At 41.3% G+C, this 27,099-nt stretch overlaps 1 protein-coding gene across 2 annotated transcripts in view; it reads right to left on the reverse strand.

The window, feature by feature from the left end:
- CCDC80 (coiled-coil domain containing 80) overlaps nucleotides 1–25,218 on the reverse strand; it is a 37,349-nt gene extending 12,131 nt beyond the window's left edge. Inside the window, exons 1-4 of one of the 2 annotated variants that reach the window (XM_017858576.1) lie at nucleotides 24,170–25,218; nucleotides 21,868–23,756; nucleotides 13,968–14,124; nucleotides 1,289–1,425 (exon numbers count right to left, since the gene is read on the reverse strand). In XM_017858576.1, coding sequence (XP_017714065.1) covers nucleotides 1,289–1,425; nucleotides 13,968–14,124; nucleotides 21,868–23,745 — 2,172 coding nt within the window. In that variant the 5' untranslated portion in view covers nucleotides 23,746–23,756; nucleotides 24,170–25,218. Of the gene's footprint in view, nucleotides 1–1,288; nucleotides 1,426–13,967; nucleotides 14,125–21,867; nucleotides 23,779–24,169 lie in introns of those variants that run through there. The other variant, XM_017858575.1, reaches the window with a different exon arrangement.
- Nucleotides 25,219–27,099: the final 1,881 nt, after the last annotated feature.

Consider the following 27,099-nt stretch of genomic DNA (forward strand, 5'->3'; position numbering starts at 1 on the left):
ATATTCTCAGAAATAAGTTGGGATCCAACTTAAAGACAATGAAATTCAGGTTCCTGAATTACAGTTGCCTGGACTTACAAAAGCAACTTTAGATGGATTTAGGGGCTGGCTGAGCATAATCAGTGTAAGCTGGAGAGCAGTCTGGACATGGCTCGAAGCTCCGCCTTCCGTGGGAATTCAGTAAATCACAGAATGTGAGAGCTGGTAAGGACCTTAGAGATTATCTGGCCCAATCTCTCTCATTAGAAATGGGACAACACATGTGCAGAATTAACTAATGACGCCATCTCTCCAGATCCAGAAACATATTGCATGTTGGATCAGCTATTCTGATAGCACAGACAGCCATTTCTCCCCTGAAGATTCTCATGCAAGCATGGCATATGGATGACTTTTTCATGAATTTTTTTATGTTCCCCATTTCACATGGTTTCAGAAGCCTGGAATTTTAAAAGAATATTTTGATAGGTTGTTTTAAAAATTGTTTAGGGAATGCTTTAAAAAGGTATTAAGATAAACTTTAGTAAAATGTATTTTCAGTGATATAGTGCCAGTATGCCAGAATTGTTAAGATAGTGGGTTCTGGAGCCAGCCTCTGTGGGAATGAAGTTCAACATTAACTGCATGGTGACCTTGGGCTGGTTACTTAACCATTCTGGGCCTCTGTGTTTTCCTCCGTGAAACAAAAATAATACTAGCATTTATCTTAGACGTGTGAGATAAGGATTGCAAAGGGTTGAAGAAAGTGCCAAGCATAAGGAAAGCACTTGATAAAGTGACTATTTTTGTTATTGTTATTATTACATGGCATAGTTTTTCATGGTTTAGAACCTTTGTCCCTAAGCATAGAAAGAAAGTAGGTGTAAAACCCCAAACTCTTGTCCACATTGGATCAGGAAGCACACTTCTAGACCCCTCTGAGATAGGCCTACATTAAATATGGGTTTCTTGAAGGCAGAGACCACTCTTCACCTTTTATCTCCAGGACCTGGCACATCATAGCTCTTTAACCAGTTTCTTACGAATGTAAAACATTGGTGTTAGAAAAGAATTTAGTCTGAGTAAAGTAGCTGGGCTGTGGGAAGTCACTCCAACTCAGTCTTTGCCGGATACCACATTTCTGGATGCAAATTCATAGGACAACATGGAAAATTTGGCTCATCTCAAAATCTTCCCACTTATAAAATAATTTATGCTTACTCATATATTGAATGGACTCATTAACAAAACAATTCAGATTTGCTATTCTAAAAAATAGCACTGCATTATTCAAAATAAGCAACTGTACCTTGACTCTCAGATCCACATCTGTTAGCACCATGAAGAAGTCATTATAGGTCATTCCGTACTCTTTCCTCAGCTCGCTGATGAGGTGCTGGTCTACCAAGTCTTCATCATCCACCACTCGCATGGGCTTCTCATTATCTTAAGGGAAATAAAATGTGAATGAATATGGGTGTGGCAGGACAGAAATCACTGGGAAGTGAATGGGTGAAGGCTCTGGGCCTAATCACACCAGCCTTCATTAGTTTTATATATTCAACTCACATTGTGTTTGAACAAAAGTTTTCAGAGTGAATTAATAAATATAGAAACAAATACATGAATAAAGTTTTGAAAGCTACTCTTCCATAGATGATCAAGGCTCTATCTCTGTCCATCCTGTTTGTAGCAAACAGGAACAAAGTGAGAGTGGAGACTGCTGCGTCACACACCTAGGAGAAGACTGCAACTCACCCAGGGAGTCAGTCTTCACCCCAACTCACCGGGGAACTGGACCAACCCAGACACTTTTATTAAGTTCTGTTTCCATTAAACCTAATTCTGAGTCTAAAATCTGTGTCTGTTCCTCTTTTTTGGTATAGAATTAACTTTGGGACCCAGTAAGCATGTCATATCTATAGTGAAAAATAGAGTTTCTGTTGAAACCTAGTCACAGGTTCATTTTGGCTCCAAAAGAAGTCAAGCTATTCATAATGCAACTTTTGTAAGTGAATACAGTTTCAAACAAAATGTGACAATTTATGGAAATTTTAAATCACTATATATTTTTTCAATTATCAACCCCCCCAAATAAATCCTTATAATTCAGAATGGTTCTGGAAGGTGTCACTGGACTAATGGGAAGCACGAAAATCAAGATACCAGTGGTTTTACATGGCAACTTGTATGTCGGGAAAGCATTTTAACATTCTCAAGGACAGAAGAACTTTATTTACTTCTTCCCTCTCAAACAAGTCACAGTATATCTCTCAACCCTACCTAAGATTTTATCTGCAAAATAATCGCCTATATTAAAAACAAATGTGAAAAATTAACGTTAGCAAATATGTGATAACAGGAAAATTAGCAATGAGAGCCTATCACTTATTACCAACAGCACTAGCCAGTGAACAGTACTGTACTGCAATACTATAACACGGTAAAAACAACCGCAATTTTGCAAATGAGATGTTATAATTTGAGTACCACAGACATTACTCTTCATTAATAAAAAGGGGATAGTTATAATTTAACTGTTACTTTTATTTGATTAGGATTGTTGAAAGTGTATAAACAAGGAACTTCATTTCTCCAAAGCAAATCAAAATGAGAGGGGAAAGAATCAATCTGTTTTCCTTCCCAAAGTCATAACAGTGCTTCATGGAAGTGGTCCAAAGGAAAAGGAGTTGAGAGCCTAGATGAGAACCAAGCACTGTCTGCAACATAAAAGTGATAGGTCTCATGTATATAAACTATTTTCAAATGTACATTTTGTTATTAGAAAATTTAAATTAATTTGCAATTATGAGATTTATATTTTAAATGTATCTTGTTGAGTATAAAAACAAGTTGCAAAACAAAATGCATAGTATGACTTTATTCTTGGTTATAAGGAAATAAAAACAAAAGAAGATACATCTATATGGAAATACACATAGGAAAAANATAATTTGAGTACCACAGACATTACTCTTCATTAATAAAAAGGGGATAGTTATAATTTAACTGTTACTTTTATTTGATTAGGATTGTTGAAAGTGTATAAACAAGGAACTTCATTTCTCCAAAGCAAATCAAAATGAGAGGGGAAAGAATCAATCTGTTTTCCTTCCCAAAGTCATAACAGTGCTTCATGGAAGTGGTCCAAAGGAAAAGGAGTTGAGAGCCTAGATGAGAACCAAGCACTGTCTGCAACATAAAAAGTGATAGGTCTCATGTATATAAACTATTTTTCAAATGTACATTTTTGTTATTAGAAAAATTTAAATTAATTTGCAATTATGAGATTTATATTTTTAAATGTATCTTGTTGAGTATAAAAACAAGTTGCAAAACAAAATGCATAGTATGACTTTATTCTTGGTTATAAGGAAATAAAAACAAGAGAAGGTACGTCTATATGGAAATACACATAGGAAAAAGTCCATAGGAAAAGGTGAAGTGAAAACTTTTATTGTTTATTCTGCATACCTATGTTATTCAAATTTTAACAAGGAACATATTTTACTTTGTGAATAGTAATAATAATAATAAAGAAAACCATTCAAAAACTGTTTTTTAAAAAATGTTCTTAACAACTAATGTTCTGATTCTAAGACTTTACAAACCAGATTTTATCTTGTACTTGGAAATTACAATTTTTAATTCCCAATGTACATTCATTCTTGCTTTTGTTCATTCAATGAAATACTTATCACTAATGTCCAGAGTTGGTTCTGTGCTGAGTGCTAGAACCAATAACTCAGACAGAGTTCAAGCTCCTAATTAGAACCAGAATTAGACCATTAGCATCCACTTAATGGATAAAGTCACAAAACCACTGAATGGCTCAGATGGAAGGAAGCTGGAGATTGTAGTAGATTTTTAATATAGCACCAATTCTTCCCTCTCCCTATACCTATACCCTTGCCAAGTAACTACAGCTTCTTCATATGGGAAATGGGTTGAGCTGTCCTACCTCTTGATTCTGAGCTCATCTATATCACTGGCTTTGGTCAATGGGATATTAGCACAATGACACAAACAGAGGCTAGAAATGGGCTTATGCATTAGGAATTGTTCTTGCTTCTGCCATTTCCATGAGAATATGCCCACACCAGCTTGCTGGATGATCAATCAAGCCAAGTTACCCTGTTCTCATCCTAACCAAGGCTACCCCAGGTCAGCTGACAGCCCATTGACTCCCAACATATGTACAAGCCCAGCTAAGATCAGCAGAACCTCTTACCCAACCTGTTGCTGACTGTAGATGCATGAGCAAACCTAATCAAGCCCAGCCCAGATCAGGTGAACCCTAGAAACTTGTCACTAAATGGATGTTTACTGTACGTGCCACTAAGGTTTGTAGTCTTTGTTACCTCACCTTATTATGGCAATAGACAACTGAGTATAGACATTATCTGGCTCCACCCCATCACATTATTAATGTTGAAACTAAGGAAACTGTAGTGGACACTGTGGTGTGCTGTCCAGATTCTACCTTCAGAACTAAGGGTACTGTCAATATAAGCAGTTAGATCTCTGACAACTGATCTGCTTAGAAGGGAGCCACCTTTCCCCAAGTCATACCCCTACCATAGGACAGCTCACATTCAATGGTTGATGTAGTAGAAGAGGGAATAGATATAAAAGCTATCCCCTTTGTCTCAAAGTGGACAATTCGGAAGAGCCAACTCTATTGCAGCTCAAATTCACCCTGTCCAGTCTTGTATCCCTCACCCCTCATAAGTATTGTTCCTGTGTTTTTGCCTGCAGGCAAAACTCAGAGTCTCAGAATCTGTTTCTCAGACAACCCAATCTGTCACAGACCCTGAGATGAGGAGTGACTTGCTCAAGTTCACATTGCAGGTTAATGACAGAGTGAGGTTGGGACTCAGGTGACATCACCTCACTCCCACCCAGTGTTCTCTCTGCTATGCCAAAATGCCTCACACTCAAGGGTAGAGAGGACCCAGGACCAAGATTTAAGGCAAACTTTGCTTTACTAGTATATGGCAAGAAACCAATTTCACAGCCTGTTTTCTTTCAACCAAAATGTTTTCTGAAATATTTCAACCAAACTTTAGAAATAAAATATTTTGCACTCACAGATTACAGGAATATCTACATGTTTGTGCTGAGAAGAGGATCTGCCAAAGCAAAACAATGAAAGTCCTAATCAACACTGGATCAGACTAGGGTGGTGGCAACTCTATAGCAGGACAGAGTCCACTCTAGGTCAGTATCTGTGAAGCTACATCCTGTCTCAGCTCCTGCTCCTGCCACAGGTCTTTCTTGAGCTCTGCATTCTATCTAAATCAGGGCTCAGTGTTGAGGTTCTCTTTAGTCTGGCAACATAGACTTGGCAGGTTCTTGTTAAATTTATCCAAATTCTGTTTAAGCTCACTAATGATTGTACAGATTACAGGGCTTAGAAGGAAAAATTCTTTTTTAAAAAACAATATTATTATTATTTTTGAGATGGAGTCTTGCTCTGTCACCCAGGTTGGAGTGCAATGGTGCAATCTTGGCTCACTGCAACCTCTGCATCTGCGGTTCAAGTGATCCTTCCACCTCAGTCTCCTAAGTAGCTGGGATTACAGACATGTGCCACCATGGCCACCTAATTTTTTTTTTTTTTTTTTGTATTTATAGCATAGACGAGGTTTCACCATGTTGGCCAGGCTGGTCTCGCACTCTTGACCTCAAGTGATTCACCCATCTCAGCCTTCCAAAGTGCTGGGATTATAGGTGTGAGCTACCATGCCCAGCCAGAAGAAAAAAATCTTTTTTTTTTTTTTTTTGAGACGGAGTCTTGCTCTGTCGCCCAGGCTGGAGTGCAGTGGCCGGATCTCAGCTCACTGTAAGCTCGGCCTCCCGGGTTTCCGCCATTCTCCTGCCTCAGCCTCCGGGAGCAGCTGGGACTACAGGCGCCCGCCACCTTGCCCAGCTAGTTTTTTGTATTTTTTTTTAGTAGAAANTCGGCCTCCCGGGTTTCCGCCATTCTCCTGCCTCAGCCTCCGGGAGCAGCTGGGACTACAGGCGCCCGCCACCTTGCCCAGCTAGTTTTTTGTATTTTTTTTTAGTAGAGACGGGGTTTCACCGTGTTAGCCAGGATGGTCTCGATCTCCTGACCTCGTGATCCACCCGTCTCAGCCTCCCAAAGTGCTGGGATTATAGGCTTGAGCCACCGCGCCTGGCAAGAAAAAAAATCTTTAGGAAACATTGTCTAAACTGTCTACGTGCACCAGATCCAGCTGAAATGCTTCATAGATTCAAGCCCATTTTGTGAGATTTGGACCTAAGATTATTGAGGTAAGGGATTCCCAGGGAAGGTGAACTCTGTTACGTGTCAATAAGGTCTGGCCCTAGAAGTGGGACATTTGCCTAGAGTGCCATTCTTTAAAAATTTCAACCCGAAACATCAGCAGTCAAATTCAGGTGGTACTAAATTTCTTCATGTATTTGTCCTTCCATGACTAATTATAGACAGCAATGACATTGCAGAAAATTCAGCTTCAGTTATAACATATTAAACACCAAATGTGTGCTAGGCATTATGCTTAAAGCTTCCATCTGTAACTGCTGTCCTTGTGACATCCATGGATTCTCCTCCTCCAACCCTCTCTTGCCTAAGTTCAGGTAATTCCACTAATGCCTGGACTACTTTAGCCTCTCACATTGCTTCAAAAGTTCCCAATCTCTTCTAGCAGTTTTTAAAAGTATGATCCACTATCCACCTTCATCACAATCACCAGGAGTGCTTGTTAAAATTACAATCCTTGGATCCAGATCAATTGACTCAGAATCACTGGTGGTGAAGCCCAGGAATATGCATTTAAAATTTTTCCTGGGTAGTTGTTATACACTCTAAAGACAAAGAGCTACTGTCCCAGAGGAGAAAATCTAAATCCTTGTCATAGCATACAAGATCATTTATGGCATTATTAACTTATCTATTAACTCTTCTTCCACACATTATGCCCCAGCCCTCTATTTTCAGTCTCTAGAAACCTGTCCTCTCTTCCTGGAATGCTATCCACATGAGTACTCCTTATTGTCTGTGAAACCTGTCTTTACCTCACTTGTGCACTTAACATTTTGGTATTCTTCTGTAATAAGCTAATCACCTTGCATTGCAACCAGTTGTTTACATATCTGTCTTCCCCCTAAATATGAATAATTCAACAATAGGGACTGAGTTTTGGTCACCTTTTATATCCTTTCAGCCTAGCACAGTTCCTAGCATACAACCGGCATTCAGTAGAGATTTGGTAATCATAAGAATGCTCCCATAAGAAGGATATCATATGAAAAAGACAGTAATAAGGTATAGATAAGGTGAGTGATTCTGGGACTGTGTAGAAAATCCACCATAAAACCTTCACATTTTCCTTTGATCTTGTGAACCCGCAACACAGTCTAATGTAATTTAAGAAAACACATTCATATATATTTATTTTCTAAAATTGGTTTTGCATGCATTAGGTCTTTTGCATAAAACATATCTGTAAGGCATTTAAAATATAACTATTCTTTTCAACAAGTCAGCAGGGGCCAAAACTCTCTTGGCTGTGCTGTAGATAAGCCAGGATGTAGATGCCAGCGGAAGCTCAACTGCTTTTATTCTCAAGAACATTGCCAGGAGTGCTGAGCAGTCCATGGCAGGTTGTTTCAGTTAGGATAACCTTGGCCTCCAGCTTGGAACTTACTTCCTTTTGATTGGAAATAGACATGTTTAAATTACTTCGCAATTGATCTGCTTACTCCTCTTTTACTCTATGAGTGGGTCATTTTCCGATCTACTACCCCACTGTGAGATGAGTGACCTGATTGAATTGGTAGGTGGGACTACCCTGGCCATTCCTGATCACTTGTTCTCTAGAAAGAACAACTTGTCTTATTAATAAAAAGTGTGTCCTGTTCAAGTGATTTGCTGTTCTACAGCTTGACTCCATACAATCTTAAAGTTATAAATATATTTGAAAAATATATTCAGAAATATTTAGTGACTTCATATGGTTTACATATAAAGTTTGAATTCTTCGTCTTGCTATTAGAAATCTAATTTCAGGTGCCAAACTACATTTCTAGCCCTCTTTTCCTCTCTTATCCTCTACCCAGCCTTCTGCTCTAGATCAAACCTAATAGCAAATCAGAATCACCTGAGCAACATTTTAAACTATAGATTCCTGGACCTCATTCCTAAACAAATGAGTCCTTATCTTGGAGTAGAAAGGGGAGGTGGGAGTCTGAATGTTTTCCAATTTGTATAGAGTACGTATGCACTGAGATGAAAAGAGACAACTCAATAGAAAAATGGGCAAAGAACACTAAAAAGGAAATATAAAATCTCCCTAAACATGAAAAGGTGTTCAATCACACTCACAAAATGCGAAATGCAAACCAACACTACCCTATACTGATACCATTTTTCACATATTACACTGGTCAAAATTATCCGAAAGTTTGATCACACACATTAATTGGAGAAGTTTGGGGAAATAGACAATTTTAAACATTGCTGTTGGAATTGCAACATGGTTCAACTTGTATGGAGAGAAATCAGGAAGTATCCACTCAAACTACATTTTCTTTTCTTTTTTTTTTTTTTTTTTTTTTTTGGGGGGCCGGATCTCCTCTGGTCGCCTCCGGTACTGGAGGGCAGTGGCCCCTCCGATCTAGCTCACTGCTAAACCTCCGCCTCCCGGGTTTGCGCCATTCTCCGCCGCCCAAGCCTCCCCCGAGTACGCTGGACACAGGTGCCCGCCACCTTTTGCCGGCCAGTTTGTATTTTTTAGTAGAGACCGGGTTCACTGGGGTGTTAACGCCAGGAGGTTTCGATCTCCCTGACCTCGTGACCACGCCCCCGCTCGGTCCCCCAATGCTGGGATACAGCCCTTGAGCCCCGCGCCCGGCCTCAAACTACATTTTCTATTTGGTCCAACAATCCTGCCTCTTAGACTCTATTGGAAAGATGTACACACAATTTCACAATTTAATTGTAACCTTGTTCATATATCACTCTATGTATGTGTGATATATGTATAAGAACAAAATATTGAAAATAGTTCAAGTGTCCATGGACAAAATGTTTAAACTGTGATAGAATCTCACAATTTTTTGATAAGAAATGGGGAAGATTACGATATACTCATGAAGAAAGATTTCCTAGAAATATTTTAAGTGAAAAAAGCAAGATGTGGAACGGTATATATAATATGCTATATTTTGTATAAAAAGAAAAAATATATAGGTATTCTTTGTATTTGTCTAAAAAAGCACTAAATGAATAAATAAGGAATTACAAAAATGATTACCTGTGGGTGCAGGGAGTAGCAGGGTAAAGGGGTCAGGAAGGATACAAGACTTGTCTGTATACACCTTTTTATATAGCTTTGACTTTGAAAATTTTTTTAAAAGTATTATTTCTTTGAAAATTAAACAAAACAAAATACCTTGATCAAGTCATTACCCTATCAAAAAAAAAAAAAAACCTACTCATTTTTCAGGGTCCCTCCATTAAATCTACCTACTTTTCTAAATTCTCTGACATTTTCAATACCTTATCTGATGACTACAATTGGAAGAGCCAATCCCTCCACTACATTCTTCAAACCCTTGTTCTGTACATTTGACTTATCAGTCACTTTTCCCCCTTGGAATGTCAGGGATTGGTCTTGACACTGATATGCTTGATGTTGGAGGCAGCAACGGCAGTGGACTAAGAAGACTGAATAGGTTAGGAGACAGGCTCTCTAGTCTCTAGGGCACAGAATGATTGATAAGTAAAGACTTATCAAAGCAGAGGGGAACACACAGCCACTGTGTGGAAGTCTGAGCACTCGTCCAGCCTCTCCTCCCAGCTCAGTGTTGCAGGGTCTAGAGAAGGTAGCTGCCAGGCACTGTCACCACTGATGAAAGGAGAAGTTGGGGGCAAAGAGTCAATTTTTCAGGACTGCCCCAGAGGCAAAGCAGCATTTCTGAATTGTTATGGATCCTGATGACTGTGAGGCTTCTCCAGAAAGAACAATTCTCTTTAACAGGATCAGACAGAAAGGGTATTTTAGACTGATTTGTATACTATCATTCTCATTTTATTGATTGATTGATTTATTTATCTATTTATTTTGAGACAGAGTCTCACTTTGTCACCCAGGTTAGAGTGTACTGGTGTAATCTTGGGTCACTGCAACCTCTGCCTCCCAGGTTCAATCAATTCTCCTGCCTCAACCCCTCAAATAGCTGGAATTACAGGCATCTGCCACCATGTCCAGCTAATTTTTGTATTTTTAGTAGAGATGGGATTTCACCATATTGACCAGGCTGGTCCCGAACTCCTGGCCTCAAGTGATCCGCCCATGTCGGCCTCCCAAAGTATTGGGATTACAAGCATGAGCCAGTGCACCCGGCCTACCATTCTCATTTTAAAAATTCACTTATGAAGTCCTTAGTAAGAAATCAACATTTTTCTCTCCTTGTTGCCATATTCCACCTCCATGAACTTTGCCACCTCTCTTGATTACCCTCAAACTCTCCCTTCTTTGAAAGAAGCTATCAAAAAACTTCCCTTGCCCTATTAAATGTCCTGTGTATTCTAGCTCTTAAAATTTGGTGATAAAATGCCAATGTCAAAATATTTTTCATCTCTAAATATTGCTAAGAAAGAAACACACTTGCTGTGTGTTCCCCCCCAATTCTATTTTCATTCTGCAATGAAGTGCCTTTAGCCAGCAAGTTTTTCCTATCTAACGAAATTTGTCTGTAATCAATTCACTTAACAAACACACCCAACATTCCTATCCTAGACTGACATTTTAATACCACTAACAAGAAAGAATGCCTTTATGTGTTAGGCCATTTTATTTTATTTTTTTTTATTATTTTATTTTATTTTTTTTGAGACGGAGTCTCGCTCTGTTGCCCAGGCTGGAGTGCAGTGGCCGGATCTCAGCTCACTGCAAGCTCCGTCTCCCAGGTTTACGCCATTCTCCTGCCTCAGCCTCCCATGTAGCTGGGACTACAGGTGCCCGCCACCTCGTCTGGCTAGTTTTTTGTATCTTTTAGTAGAGATGAGGTTTCACGTGTTAGCCAGGATGGTCTCGAACTCCTGACCTCGTGATCCGCCCGTCTTGGCCTCCCAAAGTGCTGGGATTACAGGCTTGAGCCACCACGCCCGACCGTGTTAGGCCATTTTAAACCCTACATGCAATATACTCTGTGCTGGCAAAACCAGATAGGCATTGGAATTCACTCAAGCATAAATAACTTTATTTACATGAAAGCCTAAAATCTTAAGGTAAGTTTCTTGGCGTTTGTAGGTTCATCGGTGACATCCAAATACTTTTAGCAAGATGGACCAGCTGGTGAGTACAGCCTACACTGTAGTTGGATGTGTGCCCCTGCTTTCAAGGCCCAGTAAAACTCTGGAATAGTAGGCAGAGCTTGATTTATTTTTAAGGAAAAGTAAGGCCATCTGATGGATTTCCAGCTGAAAGTCAGTCAAGGCTGCAGTTTTTTGGTTCACTGAGCCCATGGCTCATGCCAATTCTTATTTTCCCATGGCTGACTCCCAGTCTTGGCTGAAAGTGCTACAGCCTTTCCCATAAGGGTAACCTGGGACATGACACAGGGAGAGAGAGGCCTTCCAGGAATTAGATGAGAAACAAAGTAAAAGATCCCCCTGCCCAAATCAGGTCCAGGCTGCCATTCAGTGAGGAAAATGCCCAAATCATAATACCTGATTTCCAATAAGGCAGGAAAACAAACAAACAAACAAACAAAAAAAAACCTGCAGCCCCTCTACAGTTCATATTCAATCCAGATGTCTAGAAAACAGTAGGATTATGCTAAACATTTGCCAAGGCAGTACCAGATGCTTATAATGGGACCATATAGAAGTTGAGGTGGAAGATGTAATGATTTTTCCAAAATTCTCTGAAATAAGGAATGAGAACACTTTGTGGAAGGGTTGGTAGGTAACACATTTGACATTGGGAACACCTGGTTTGTGAGGGCTTTCATCACTAGCCAGCACCAGTCTCTGGCTGGATTGAATACTTACTTCCTTTCTGGACATCTGGAGTGTAATTAAGCTCACTGCCCTCATGCTATTATTTGAAAAATCCAGGAAACAAATGGTTGAATCCTAGTTAGCCAATAAATATGTGGCTTTATAGTATTAGTCTCTTGGGCGTCAGTTTTATCACCAAGAATAATAATGCAGCCTGATCTGGATGAGCTGTTGTGAGGGTTCGTGTGTCAACATTCTGCAATCAGCACAAAGCAATAGCAAGTGTTTTGCCATTATAGGTGCTCTGGTGACAAGTGTGACAGCTCATTGATCTCCAGATGACTACCAGATCAAATGGTGATGCAGAGGATGACCACATAATAGTGCCTGTTACCTGACCAGCATTTCTGTATACTATCTTATTTAATCCTGTGAAATAGATATGATTATCTTCTAAACTAAGACTTAGGAGTAGCTTGCTCAAGGTGACACAACAAGTAAATTGTGGCCCTGGATTTAAATCTGTCTGTCTCCAGAATTCATTTTTTGTCGTTTGTTTGTATGATCATTATTGTTGTTGTTTTGGTTAAGAAAATTCCTTTTTTGCTTGTTCTCCCCCTAAATTATACATACGGTGCAGGACAAATGTCCAAAAATGAATCATCAATCCACGATAATTTATGATGGGACATTGGAAAGGATGCTATTTATTTTTCCTTTGTAGCCTTCTCAGAGGAAGGTGGGCTATTTAAAGTAAAGAATGCATAACTGATACTTAACCCTGAATCAGCTCTAGAGATCTGCTATACAATATTGTACCTATAGTTATCTATACTCTATTGTGCACTTAAAAATGTATTAAGAGGGAAGATTTCACGTTAAGTGTACTTACCACAATAAAAAAAAAATGACTTAGAAAGCTAGACCATATTCAAATCAAGTTGACATTATCATGACATAGTATAACTGATATGTCTTCAATTACACCAAAATCGCATGTCAGAAAAATCTGTGCGATAATGTTATGTGTATTGAAGTTAAATGTTGACTAACAAATAACGAGTTATGTATTACTAAATATATTTTATATTCTTTCAGGTGCTTTTAGATGAAATATATTTTATAGCAACTATGCAGAATATGCAAACAATGGAATATAAAGGATTACTCTAAGGGATTTTTTTTGTAGTTAAACCATGAACAACAACAAAACAGTAGAAAATGCATATAAGAAAAAAAGCTTTTTAAAAAATAAAGCCCCAGAGATGCAATAATTATAAAATAAACTGGGTGGGTCATATGTTGGGCTTCTGACTATGCGGCTTAACTAATCACAGTAAATCTTACAACATTCCCATGAGAACAGCAATGAGTTAGATCTCAGCTGCCCAACACTGGGCTGTACGCCTTATGAGTCTCACAGGTACTATTAATATGTAAAATTGTGAAAACTCTAAATTCAGCCAAATTCTTCTGCTCTCCAAAACGACTTGGCTGCAGTTCAGTCCATATTTTCAGTGACTTTTCATTTATCTTAACAGCTTCTCTCAGTTCTGGTTAATTCCTTCCTCAGGCTTGCCAGAGTCAAGTACTTCCAAGAGTCTGGCAAGTCCCATCTGTGATGAGTCACCTACAGCAGTGTCTGCAGGAAGATCAGATGGGGCTGGCACAGGCAAGGAGACCCAGTACCCAGAAAAAGTGTCTGAATGTCTCTCTGATTCTCTCCCACACTGTATTACTTTTCCCATTTTCTTCCACCTTACTGACTTTCAGACGATAGAGTGTTTGCATGTTTTCCTTTTTTACAGCGCTGAAAACTTAAACCAGAACCATCCTGGAATGGCTATTTAAATAAGCAGGCAAACTGACCTGTGTTATCACAACCAAAGAACATCCGCATTTTCTTTTGGATCCCCCATGTATCTCTCCCATAAAGTTTGTCCCACCTTAGATATGAGAAAAACAATAATACAATTAAAAGGTTTAAGAGAACCTAGCTGAAAGTGGTCGATTTTCATGGTGCTGTTGTTGACAGGGCCGAAGATGGTGATCACAGAGATTCTCCTGGTGGCCATCTTGCAGAAACTTTCCAGATATTCATCACGTTGTTGCACATACATATTGTTCTCAGCCTTGGGAGCAGTGATCAGCTGGAGGTGGGTGAAGACAAACAAATACCAATTTATAGTGATAGTTTCACACTGGGGCAAAACCCAAAGAGATTATTTGGAAGAGAGGGCTGGTAGTCACTGCATCTATGCTACAGATATTCTGCTGAACAGTTAGCATAATTATGGCCAAAAAGGGCTGTTTGAAAAGGCTTCTTCTTGTCTCCAAGACAGCATAGAGTTTTCTACTCACTTCCATTATTTACCTCCGTTACTAGTCTCCATGTGTCTCAGTTTTCTCATTTGTGAACTCTGCAAAGGAATACTTATTTTGCAAGACTGCTGTGAACATTACATGAATATTTGGCATGCAGTAATTGTTCAATAAATGTTATTTTCCTTCCCTGATTTTGATCTTCATTATTCTTATTGGCTGATTAGATATTGGTTATTTCAGTGGTTACTACTATTATTCACATTTCACAGGGTTAAGAGAGTTTCATAGCCAGGTCCTGGGCACTATGAAACTTTAGAACTTTTATTAGAAAACCTTGCAGAAAGGTTTTATGATGACTTTCAGGCCTACGTTTTGTCACATAGAATATATTCATTGTCACATTCAGCCTGCACAGAGTTGGTGGTGTTTGTTTTTTGATATTGCAGTTTTCCAACAGGATGTCTTTTACTCTAAGTTTAGCCTTCTCTTTAGTTCAGACCTGGTATTTTTCACCTACCCCTGTCTTTCATCCTCATTCTGTGACCCTTGTTTTCTGGGTAAAAGAAAAAAGAGGAAAGACAAAGCAATCAGAAGAAATACTTCAGTCACCAGGCATCTGAGAAAATGTAATTTATTTTGGATACAGTGGCGATAACTCTATTTTTAAGAGGTCCTTTTGAATCTTTCCTCTGAGAATGTCTCACTATTTTTAGCTAACCTAATACAAAGCTTCTCTACTCTCTTGATTAATTTAGTTGCCCTTCCCTGAGCCTTCTCCAGTTTTACCAGGTCTTCTTGAGCTGAAGCTAGAACTGTGTTCCACACTCCACAAGCTAGTGCGCATAGTGCTGCTCGCCTTGGAGGTGGGAGGATGTGAAATTTTATTGTGATGATGACCAGGTCTTTACTGAGATCTTTGATCCCAAATAGATCACCAGGCTGATGTCTGCAATGAACACTGTCTTTTTGCCCTTTGTTGCGTCATCACTAAGCTCAGAAGCAAGCCTGTATAAATCATTTTCCTGTAAACAACTTTTTACATTTGACTAAATACAAATGTATCAGCCAATTTTCTTGCATTTGACTAAATTCAAATTTATCAACCAATTTTCTATTTATCCACCTAACCTTATAAAATATTTCTGAAGTTTATGACTATTGGCATTTTTCAGAGGGCAAGTCACCAGGCTGTGTACCTCTTCCAAATATTTTATCAAAAATGGTTAATAAATCTGGTCTCAGCTTGATCTTGCTGTTTATTTTCTCTATCGGAGATGTCTGTATTGCTGCCTGCAGGCTTTCCCTTCTAAGAATTCTCTCCGCATGACAAAATACTCTCCCTCAAGGAAATTAAACGTGTTCAATAGCCTTTGAATGGAACAATAACAAAGGTTTTCTGGGATGAAGTTTTGTTTTGTTTTGTTTTCAGATCATAATTAATTTTAAATAGACATGCTCTAGTTTATTTTTCCTGTGTTTCTATGCCTGCTCATATGGACATTCTGGGTAGGAAATGTTTGTTTAGGAACATAATTTTCAAGGGGAAAACAAAATTTCTCCAGATTTATTCATTGATGCACACTTAGCTTTAAAACAAGATTTAAGGCAGCTACAAAAGATGTGGTGATGGTATTTTAGTTACTTGGTTTGTTTTAATTAGCTTTATGGCATCTGAAAATATTTCTTCAGATTTCGATGGGAGCCCAGATACCGAAGTTTTACTTTAAGTTGGTATATTTTAGGTCTTTTTTTCTGACTGTTTTGTGCTCAAAAAACACACTATTCTGAAATAAATAAAATGAATGTTTAAGTAAAACACAAAACAGTAAAACAAAGGTAAGAGAAAGGAACTTACCGTTAATGGTTTTTGGACTCCCTATTCTAAATTAAGGATAAGCACATATTTAGAATATATTTAGAGGAGTTTCTAGGGCAAAGCTGCTTAGATGTTAGATGACAGAAAATTACCTGTTTCTGTAACTTCAAATTCATACATAGATTCCATTTCATTCATCCCATACTTTGCCATAGACCCTTACGATCTGTGGACAGCCCATGGTATGACAGGATTTTAAGAGTCCTCAACCCTCCTCTAGTCTTCTCCTCCTTGTGTATACTAAGAATATCAGACAGTATGTAATCACACAGAACCTTATCTTCCCCTATGTGGTAAATTCTCCCACATGGCTCTATACATAGTGACGAGAGGCCATGGATATCCAGTGGGAATCTCATTTAAACAAATAAGAGCCTCTGATATTTACTTTCACTGCAGACCCTTTGCCCAAGAATGCCTTTAACCACCAGTGGGGTGACATTCGTTTTGCAGGACTCATTCCCTAACTTCCGGCCCTCCACGTTCTGATCCCGGGCTCTCTTTTGCTAATGTCCTCCTACACCTCCCTTACCTGACCTCTTTACCCCCTAGAGCCAGATCCAGTCTAAATTAGGAAATGAAAGGAATCTTGGGCAGAGAGGCACAGAGAAAGAATAACTGCAGTCAAAGTCAGGGGGTTGTCATTTCGGTCCTAGTTCAGCCCCCGGCTAGCCTGTAGCCTGAATAAATCCACTTAATCTTCTGAAGCTCAGCATTGTCATTGTTACAATGAAACAACTTTCCTGCCAACCTCATCAGGTTGTGAGATCTGAGCAAAAGTAAATATATCTGTGTATCTTTATAAGTACATAACATGGACTTATTACAGGTTGATTTATTCTTAATAAATAAATATGTGTTCCCCAAGCACATACAGGTATGTCGCCTCTGAATAATTCACCCATAGTCCTTCCTCTGTCTTTGCCCACGTCACTCCTCCTACCTCAGAAACCTGCCCCCTCCCTTCTCTAAATCTGATTCTTTCTTTCAATGCACTATCCTCCTTAAAGTCTTTTCTAGCACGCAGAAAAGTCTTTTCTATCACTTCTGCCTTTTAATTCCTGCTCTTATTGTCTGCCCTGCCCACTTGGAATTTAAGTATTTCCTTAATTTACTATATAATGGTCACATCGCCGCAGGCAGAATGTAAGTTCCTCAGACTCTATTACCGTCCTGCAGATGGTGGGGGCATAAATGCTGGCCAGTACTCCTCAGGTTATATAGATTACCCCAGTCAGAGGAGAGGAGAGGGACTCAGGAGCAAAGGGGTCCCCTGGTTGTTGTGAGTGTCTAGATGGAGGCTACAACTTTACCAGTTGGTAAAAACACTCCCTTACGTTTAGTCTGCTCCTCAAGTTTGCAACTTTTAGAGAAGACTGACCATCTGAATCCATTTCAGGGACTCTTTCCCTATGTTTTGACATCTCCATCCCATTCACTTTCTAGTTTGGCAGTATTTCAGACACTGTTTAAAATGGGAACCATTTCCAGTCCCCTCTTCCTAAAAAGAGCAGCTTAGAGCTCCTCAGTAAACACTATTTTCTGTCACTTGACCTCTTTCCAGTTTGATTGCAATAAATCAGGGCATGTATCATGAATTTAAAACTGTGTTGTATTTCTTTTTCATGCTTCTGTTCCAACTGGTGTGTTGGCTCAATGAGCCTCAGAGGATAAGGAAGCCTGTTTGCATAAGTAAAGAGAGCAAACAGCAATGGAAAAAAGCTAGAGGGAAGGTATTTTAAGTCTCAGATTATTCAAAATATTGTGTTAGGCTCAAAACACTAGAGTTTTTTTTGTTTGTTTTTTACAGGATTCTGAAAAATAACTTTCAAGCTAATAGTCTGCCTTAGTACAGCAGGAAACCTTAAATCCTTTCCTCAAATTAAACCGAATAAGTAGATTGTTGTCCCAATACACAGATGTCTGAAGTAAGGTTGGAAATACTAACCCACTTGAATTACAGGAGATTCGGTCGCCAAAGAATTCCTAAACTTGCACTTGAATTCATTCAATTCAGCATTTGAGGTCCCTTGTTCATTGACAAGTGAATAGATCTCAGAGCGCAGAATGATGGCTTGTCAGCTATACTCCTCATAGCGCAATGCTTTGGTGATAAGCTTACCTATACTCTCACTATCGTCAACCTCAAACTGACACCAAGCAGTTTGAAGGATTAGGTTAACTGGAATCCAATCGATTGTTTTTGACTGACTGTCTGGAAAGCCAGAGAATTGAGTGCAGAGGACTAACTGTGTATTAAAGGCAGAAACTCCACATTTGTGCTTAGCAATCCTTTACCATTTATCTGGGTGACTCAAGGATGAAAATGAATTTTTAAATTTATTTGTATTCATATGTATTAGTTTTTTAAGTTCATATTTATTAACTGGCAAGATCATTCCTCAGTTTCCCCTTCACTTTATGGCATATCCCACAGGAAGTTCATATTCAAAAGAAATCAGAAAGGGAGATTGGCCTGAATTTGAGCTTTCAAATCAAACAGATCTGAGTTCCAATTCTGACTTCACCACATATTAGCTATATATCTTGGGTTCTGTTTTCTCATGTGTAGAAAGGGGTTAATAAATAATTCATTGAGGGATTGTTTCGAGAATTAAACCACACAATCTTGGCAAAGTACCTTGCAGGATGTGCCCTTCTTCATGAACAGGTTTAGAGGCAGGAGGTGTGAAAGAGTGAACGCTAGTCTAAAAATAGGACACCTGGCTCCACCTGCAGCTCCCGTGAAGGCCTCTAGGAAGCCATCCACCTGGGACCTACACCATTGCTGTTAGTGTTTCTGTAATTGTTAAGTAGCAGTTATGTGATATGTCCACATCTAAAGAATGGTATAAATAAGGACAAAGCACTCAGGGTTTGCAATAAATGGTAGTTAAGTACCAGGTTACTGAAAAGCTGAGAAGATGAGCTGAAAGTCCTGCACAAAATTTCCTGGAATGTAAACCTGCTTTCAGTTTGAGTTTACTGGGTTAAGTTAAGGCCAGTTGGAGGTAGTTGTTCTCAGCCATACTTAAATAGCTTGAGAGTGCTAAGCCTTAATGAATAGTAATTGAATCACTGAGGTTCCTGAGTAACATTAGCCAAGTTTGATGGGAAAAGTGAGTGGAAAAGGCTAAACTGCACCAACAATGTTTTTCACCCATTGGTCTCCTCTCTGGTGAAAACTTCTTTTCTCTCCATCTTTTGCTTTGGTATCATGTTTATTTCATTTGGTCTTTTCTAATCCATTCTTACTGTAGACATCATTAGCTCTTCAGAAGACACATTTCTGATATGATCACCAGCTGGGCGCACACAGGATCAAAAGTCTGAAAAGCCTTCTGTTAGTATTTTCTTTCTAATAACAAACCTGGTTCTCTCACTAGCCCAAAGAACCAACACTGCCAGGAGCAATCCAGCTGGTTTCTGTTTTGCTTCACATGACATCAGCAGAAGCTGTCATTTGAGTTTCATTTGCTAGAAATTTATAAGCAGGGATACCGTTAAAAGCAGGAATGGCCCAGCTGGGCTTTCAGATCCCCGACTAAAGGAGTGGGGAGAAGGAGGGAGAAATGAAAAGTGTGACTAATATCAGGAATACACTATGAAAACTCCTTTCTTTTGATTCACAAGCTGGCGGCAATGGGAAATATTTGCCAGATGGGTGCACAATTACAATCCTGACATTTTACCCGTGATTTTCTTTTTTTAAACCTGACCATGAGGAACATTTTGCCTGCCCTGTTGGCTAAATGAACAGAGTTGGGTGATGTACTTCAATGGGTTGGATAAAGTTGTAGATACTCAGGAGGAGAGCATTGGAGCAAACCACTAATGCTTTCCCATGCCCCAAAGAGAGCAGTTTGCCCCCAAGGGCTCCCTAACAGACATTCAAGTATCAGGTAGAGTTTTACTCTGAAATCTGATTTCTTTTTTGTTCTAATGGGAACATTTCCATTTAAATATATGTACTCTGAGAATATCTAAGTGGCCTATCACCTGATAACCTAAGTTTATATAGACACGTTAAGGCTCTGGTTAGATATTGCACCAATATACAGAAAATATATAACAAAACACACAGAGGCATACAAATAAATCCTTAGAATCAACCAGAGCTAGGTTTTGCTCTAATACACAGACCTACTATCAATGTAAACAGCTAAGAGAATTTGCGTTATGTCCCACTCGTGATAAACATCACAAAGAACTTTGCTCTGAGTAATATTTCAAATGCACATTTAAACTTTCTGAAACAACATATGATAAATGGGCACCAGAGTTCCTCTGCCCAGATCATTAACCAAAACTTAGGCTAGCTTGGAAAACCTAAAAGATTCTCTAAGAAATGCCTTGAGAAAAGAGAGCCTGTTTCTTTTGGTGGGGGAAATGCAGGGTGTGCAGTCACCTTGTGCCTTCAGGAGGATGGGTGCTGCCCTCAACGGCATGAGTTGATTCTCTCACCCAGGCATCTGAAAAAAATCATTCCTGACTCACAACCACCCAACATCAATTTACTGATCTCTTACCCAGAATTAATGGCAACAATATCCTTTTCCTCCTTGACAGCCTGGAGTAAAAAACTAGCCTTAAGAGCCAGGATTAGAAATTTTGGAGGGGCAGTAAGAGGGAAAGAGAAGACATGAAGAGGAGAAGGAGCCATTTCCACATCACTGATAAAATCTGCCCTTTTATTTGGCTCATCCCTGCCCAAAGCCCTCATTTGGTGGTGGCAAGTGATGGCCAAAAGAGAGGGTTGCTGAGATGCATCTGTGACTTACTCAACGCGAGTGGCACTCAGAACCACAGACCGAGGGCAAGTAGGGACAGCTTGTCTCCTTTTTCACACACTGGTGCACAGGCACATGCACATACGCATACACATTTTACAGAGCCCCCGGAGAAACTGACATCTAGATTTCAAATTCAGGTGTATCTCTAGAGTAGCGGAAATTGAAGCAATTAACTCAGTTCCTCACATTCCACCCTTTGGCTCTTCCTAGTAGTTGGACAGGGATGGGAGAGGTAGGCTTTAAGGGGAGAAGATTTCTGGTAGCTCATTTTAAAAGGATCCATGAGGGTCACACTAACAAGGACCCTTCCCTACTCCCAGTCATCCACACTCCCCACCCAAGCTGTCTTCCTTTCCTCTTTGAGCACTCCAGTGTTGATATAGACCTAATTAGGGAAAGAGGGAACCTCTGCTATTGTCCCATAGACATGATTCTAGTTCCTAAGTCAGACAGACAGAAACCCTTTTAATAAGATATGACTGAAGTCAGTGCACTTCCTTTTAGGAATTTCATCATTCTTTTCATCCTTTGGACTTGGTAAAAGGGAGCTCTGTCCAGAAATATCCCTTGGAAGAGAGTGGTAGAAATGGGGGAAGGGTCCCTACAGGTCTGGAAGAAGCTGACTACAGGTGTTCTCCTGGGCTCATGTGCAGGGTCCCCCAGCCATTGACTTTGTGCCACAGGGCCATGAGTTGTGTGAGCAGAACTTCGTAGGGCACTAAACCAGAAGGAGCTATTGGCCTGCTGCCCTCTTTTGCCAGACTTCTGAGCTTCTTGACACAGTACAGGTTCAGCCACAGTCTGGCATCTAGCAATATGATTTTTATATAACTAGTAAGACAGACGTTAACATGCCCTGCCTCAGCCCATAGAACAATGCCAAGGAGAAGGCTACTTACAAGGAGCCTTCGTTTGCCTTCAAAGGACCCCAGCAGGTCGGCCACTGACTTCTTGGGACTCTGCGTGAAGTGTTTGTTGGTGGGTTTCTGATAGCCATCCTGTTCTGTTTTACCTCCTTTTTTCTTCTTGCTCTTCTCTTTCTCTTGCTTGCTCTTTTTCTCAGACTTCTTCATTTGCTTTTCACTCTTAAGTAACTTGTCTGCATTCTCATTCTTCATCTTTTTTTTCTTCTCCTTCTCGGGTTTCTCAAGCTTTTCATGCTTTTTAGACTCCTTTGCTTTTTTAAGGGGAACATTCCCCACCTGCAGCTCCTCCTCCAGCTGAGAGGCAGTAGGCCGGCTGAGGTCATACTTCTCCTCATACTCATTACTAAGAATTTTGTCCTGGGCCTTCTTTTTGGGAGGTTTCTCCTTTGCTGGCTTGGGAGGACCTGGCACCACATTTGGGTCTCGATGGCCATGTTCCCGCCTGTCCATGCGGTTGTCCCGGAAACGGCCTGGGCCAGCAGCCCTTGTGCTGAGCTCTGAAACGGTGGTGGGAGGGGCATCTGTGAAGCTCTCCAAGCCGGTGGCCTTGCTGGGTCTCCTGGTTGTCTGTGGCCTCTCCCTGTGCTGATCCTTCCGGGATGGAGGGTAAAGATTCTCTGAAACTGAGGGTCTCCTGGCAGTGGTCACCTCAGTGGTTGTAGGAGGCCTGTGGGAGGGTGAGGGGGTCCAGGGCCTCTGCGTGGTGGGAAAGGCAGTGGTGGTCATAGGTCTTGCAGCAACTGTTACCGCCCGGGATGTGGACCGAGTAACTGTTGTGGTTGGAGCAGGAGGAAGGGTGGTGGCCCTAGGGGTTGAGGGAGGTGGGGGCAAAGCTGGTGTAGTGGCGGCCAGTTTTCTCAGGACCTTCACCCGACTCTCTCTGGTTGGTGGTACTTGTGCTCTCCTGGGATCCTCTTTCTTCTTCTCGCTGCCCAGGCTCGGCCTTCCTGCTCCACCTCCACCATCATTCCCCTCCTCCACCACCTGTCCCTCTACACCAGCGGCCTTACATTTCTGGACAAAGCCCTTCTGCCTGATCTTCTCGATCCTACGGATGGGGCCTTGGTCGATGACCTCGTACATAGCTTCCAGCCTAACGGGGTATGGGTAGCGCTCCTCCACCTGCAGCGTCTTCTTCAGCAGCACCATGCCAAACTTGCCCTTCTCCAGCTTCAGGAAGCTCATCAGCTTAGGGATGAGGCTGGGATCCAGGGGCTGCTCCAGGATCTGGCCCTCACTGGTGATCCTTCTCACCTTGCCTCCTTCCTCGCCTGCCTGGTGGAAGAGCACAATCTGTTGGATATGCCTCTCCGCCAGCTCACAGTACACATCGTCCTTCAGCAGGCTCATCATGAGGCGGTAGTAGCCTTCCGAGGCATGAGGGGCTGAGATGACCCACACTCTGTTCTTCCCTGCAAAGCTGGCAAGGATGTTGGGAGAGCTGGATCCCGAAGGGAAACGCAACATTCTTGACCGAGCTGAGGACCCCTCATCTCTGATCATCTCACGCGGAGAGCTCCTGGCTGCTGGTCTTTGCTCAGGTCTCATGGTGGCCCCATTGACGTCCGCGCGGGCTGGTGGCTCCGTTGGGCGAGCTAGTCTCAACACGGGCACACTCCTCCTTCTCTGGAGAGGCTGAAGGTTTGGTTGTTCCAGAGTGGATCTCTCAATTCCACGAGACCTCCCAGTGTGCCTCAGAAACCGAGCTGGCCTACTGCTGTCCGGAGAAACCAAAGGCACTTTCCGCCCTCCATGGCTGTCTCTGATGGTGGCGTGGGGGTGGGGTTCTGATCCACACACGAGCCACATGGCCAACAGCATAGTGAAACGGGGTCCCATTCTCCATGTCATTGTGTAATCCACTTTGCGGTGCACCGAGGTCATAAGACAAAGGGGAGGGGGGAAAAAAAGAAAGAAAATTATTTAGCTGGAAACAGAGCTGGTCATTTTCTTTTTCTGCATCTCAGCCAAGGGGAGGGGAAAAGGGTGGTTAGAGAAGAAGGAGGAAGGTCAGGAGATGGAAAATGGGATGAGATTCTATTACTTTCAAGCCCCTATAATTTGTTAGTGTTTAACAGAGACAGTTACATTAAGCAGGAAATCCAATTCAGTTTCCCAGTCAGCATGCTTGCACTGTTTCAACTAAGGCTCTGGATGCTCCAAAGAAAATGCAAACCGGCATATTAATTATGACAACATTCACATTTCATTCCTTCAAAATAAGTGACAAAGAAACAAATAAACACACCAAAGACAGAAAGGATTACACACTTACATGGTGGCTCATAGAGATGGAATGCAGATGGTTGCAAAAGAAATCAGAAGTTTGGTGTCCAGGACAGTTTCCTAGATGAACTACTTTTCCTCCCAGCCCTCTCTCTTTTCCGAGAGTGAGCAATACACAAGGGGTGTGCTGTAGCTCCAGCTTTCAGAGTACCGCCACAGATCCACAGCCCGTCCTGATCTGAGAGCTGAGCCGATTCCTTTTCTTTCTGGCTGTGTCTTTTTACCTTCTGGACAAGTAGGATGAGGTGAAAGGAGCTGTCCTTATAAGTCTTTGTATCTCCATTTGTCTGCAGTTTCTCCTTGGTCTTGTGTGTCTGTGTGTGCCAGTCCCTTGTGCCAACACAGGACGTCCCTTAAAGTCCAGTCCTGGCGATTTCTGAATCTCACTCTTTCCCTCTTTAAAGTTCCAGGATCCTTCTTATCTCCCTTTCCCCCACAGTCTGGCTTACTCTCTTTGTTTCCGGGCGTGAAAGCACTGGGATTAATATGTTTTCCAGGCTGAGGGAAAACACAGGAATGTGATGTCGAAAAAGGACTTCTTTCTTTCCCTATGCTTCTCTCCTCCCTTTATTTCTCCCTACCTTTTCCTCCTCTTTTCTTCTTCTTTTCTTCTTTCTCTTGCCTGGATTCAGTCCCAGAAATGTTAGGACTACCTCAGTTTTGCTCCAAACCAAACTCTAACAACAGCAGCCACTGGAAATCAAGGAAACTTCACTAAGAATTTAACAGATCAGCAAAACACCGCCTCCTTCCCATTTCAGCACGTTCGGAGTGGACTCAGTGAGGAGGGAGAGGGCTGTTCTTTGGGGTGGGGGAAAGTTTTGAAACTCCACACATCATCATAAATCACTCTAGAATAGGATGACTGGTGACTTAACCCCTTCCAAACCAAGTCATCGGGGTACCTTCTCTTCCAGTCTGTTCTTACACTGCACTTTGGAAGGAGAAAATTCTCAGATTTCTGCATCGGGCTACAAGCTTTTCTTAGAGACAGATACTCATTTGGGTCAGGGTGCTTGGTTGTGCAGACACAGACAGTATATATGTATTTATAGTCCCATGTGTATATTTTTATATCTTTCTCCCTGTTTTGTGCTTTTAGTTTGAGGTTGGAAAACCCCATGGAAAACATGACTAGGTTGTTTTTATTTTATGCTAATTGGGGATCATATTACTGTGTTCTTGGTCCTAGATTCTCCTCGGCATGGAAGGAAGCTGGTAAAAGGTTAGAAATGCAGGCAATGGCTGCAAGTCGAGATTGCAGTTGACTATTACATCAAGGAATGGGCATTATGATCTCTAGCTTTAAAGCTCTGGCTGCAGAGGGTAGACTAAGGGCTTCCTCGGAGGTCCCGAGTCATTGATCGTGTGTGTGTGTGTGTGTGTGTGTGTGTGTGTGTGTGTAGTGCAATACATTCCTCTGCAGAGACTTTAGATGTCTGAAGGGCTTTAGGCAATCCATAGAAGTAGCCAAAAGAGAGAGTGAGGCAGCTTTGGGCTTCTACCTCCTGAGTCTGCCATGAGGATTCTGTCAGTGGAGAAGGAAGGGGCCTCAGGTTACATGGATATTTCTTCTGGCCATTCTGGGCAAGCTGACCTTCCAGGTCACTATTAACTGCCACCAACAGTGGCAAGCCAGGGTTCTCAGAAACCTCCTTGCAAGCTCGGTCACGCTAATAGCGTCCCTCACTGGATCAAACTTCATCCCTAGTTGTCACGCCTTGATCAGCCCCATCTGGCCCTGGTCACATTTGACTTTTTTTCACATAAGCTACAAGCATGGAACTGAGAAAGTCCTGTATAGATGTTAACTGTAGAGCTGCCAGGCCACACCTTAAACTCCCAGGGGTACCAAGAAGGATGGCTGGCCCTGCTGTGGCATTCTCTCAGACACTTGTGAGGACAATAACAAAAGTGAGCTTCAGGCAGAGACCCTCTGTCCACTGGAGTCATAGATTGCAGCCTTCATGGCATTCACCTGTTGGGCTGACCAACCTGGCCTTGTGCTAAGTTGGAGGGTCCTAGATGTTACTTCCTTTCTCATAATTTCCTAATACATCCTACGCTATCCTTACTGGGCTTTCTCTCTTCTGTCTTTTCATTTCCTTTTCTCTTCTCTCTGCTTATAACAACTACCCTTTATTGAGCATTTTCATGTGAAGCTTTGGGCTTAGTATTTTTGTGAATTCTTTTATCTGACCCTCACAGTACCCTTAGGAAGTAAATAGAATGATCCTCATTTTATAGATGAGCAAACTGAGGCTTGATGAGTTTAAATAAATTGCCTATTGTCCCATAAACGGTAAGCAGGAGCTCTGAAATGTGAACCCAAGTTTAAAACAGCCTACAAAACGTGATGCTATCCTGCCTCTTTCATTTTCTACCCATACCTTCAGTTTTTTCTCTTCCTTCAATTCCTTTTTGCATTTCCCACGTTCATAGAAGAGTTTCATTTATTTGTTCAACCAGAGTACTTATACTTTCAGAGTCCTACTGTCTGGAATAATTGTGTAACAGTACTTTTTGCTTTTCTCAATAGGTCCTTAAAGTCCTTTATTATTTTTCTTGAATAAGTCATGACTTACACAAATCTCTCCATCATGTGCACAACATTTGTCACCTGTGCGCTGGTAAAGCTGAAATACAGCCACTTGAGCAACCTAGAGTTGACCCTGAGGAGCCATCCCAACCCTGCGTTGTACCTGTCTTCCTAGGACCTCAGGCTTTCTTCCCTCTGTGAGCTTCAGTCACCAGATGGCGCACTAAACACACACACCAGAGAGGACCTAACACTCCACCACCTCCATTAGTCCCCATCCCACACCCAGCGCCTTCCCCCAGTCTCTTCTCACACACAGATACATACACACACACTGGCAAAGTGGGGCTTCTCATGCTTGTTTTCATCTCAGTGCCCAA

This window comes from Rhinopithecus bieti, unplaced genomic scaffold (assembly GCF_001698545.2).
Source record: "Rhinopithecus bieti isolate Rb0 unplaced genomic scaffold, ASM169854v2 scaffold_45617, whole genome shotgun sequence".
Classification (NCBI taxonomy): domain Eukaryota; kingdom Metazoa; phylum Chordata; class Mammalia; order Primates; family Cercopithecidae; genus Rhinopithecus; species Rhinopithecus bieti.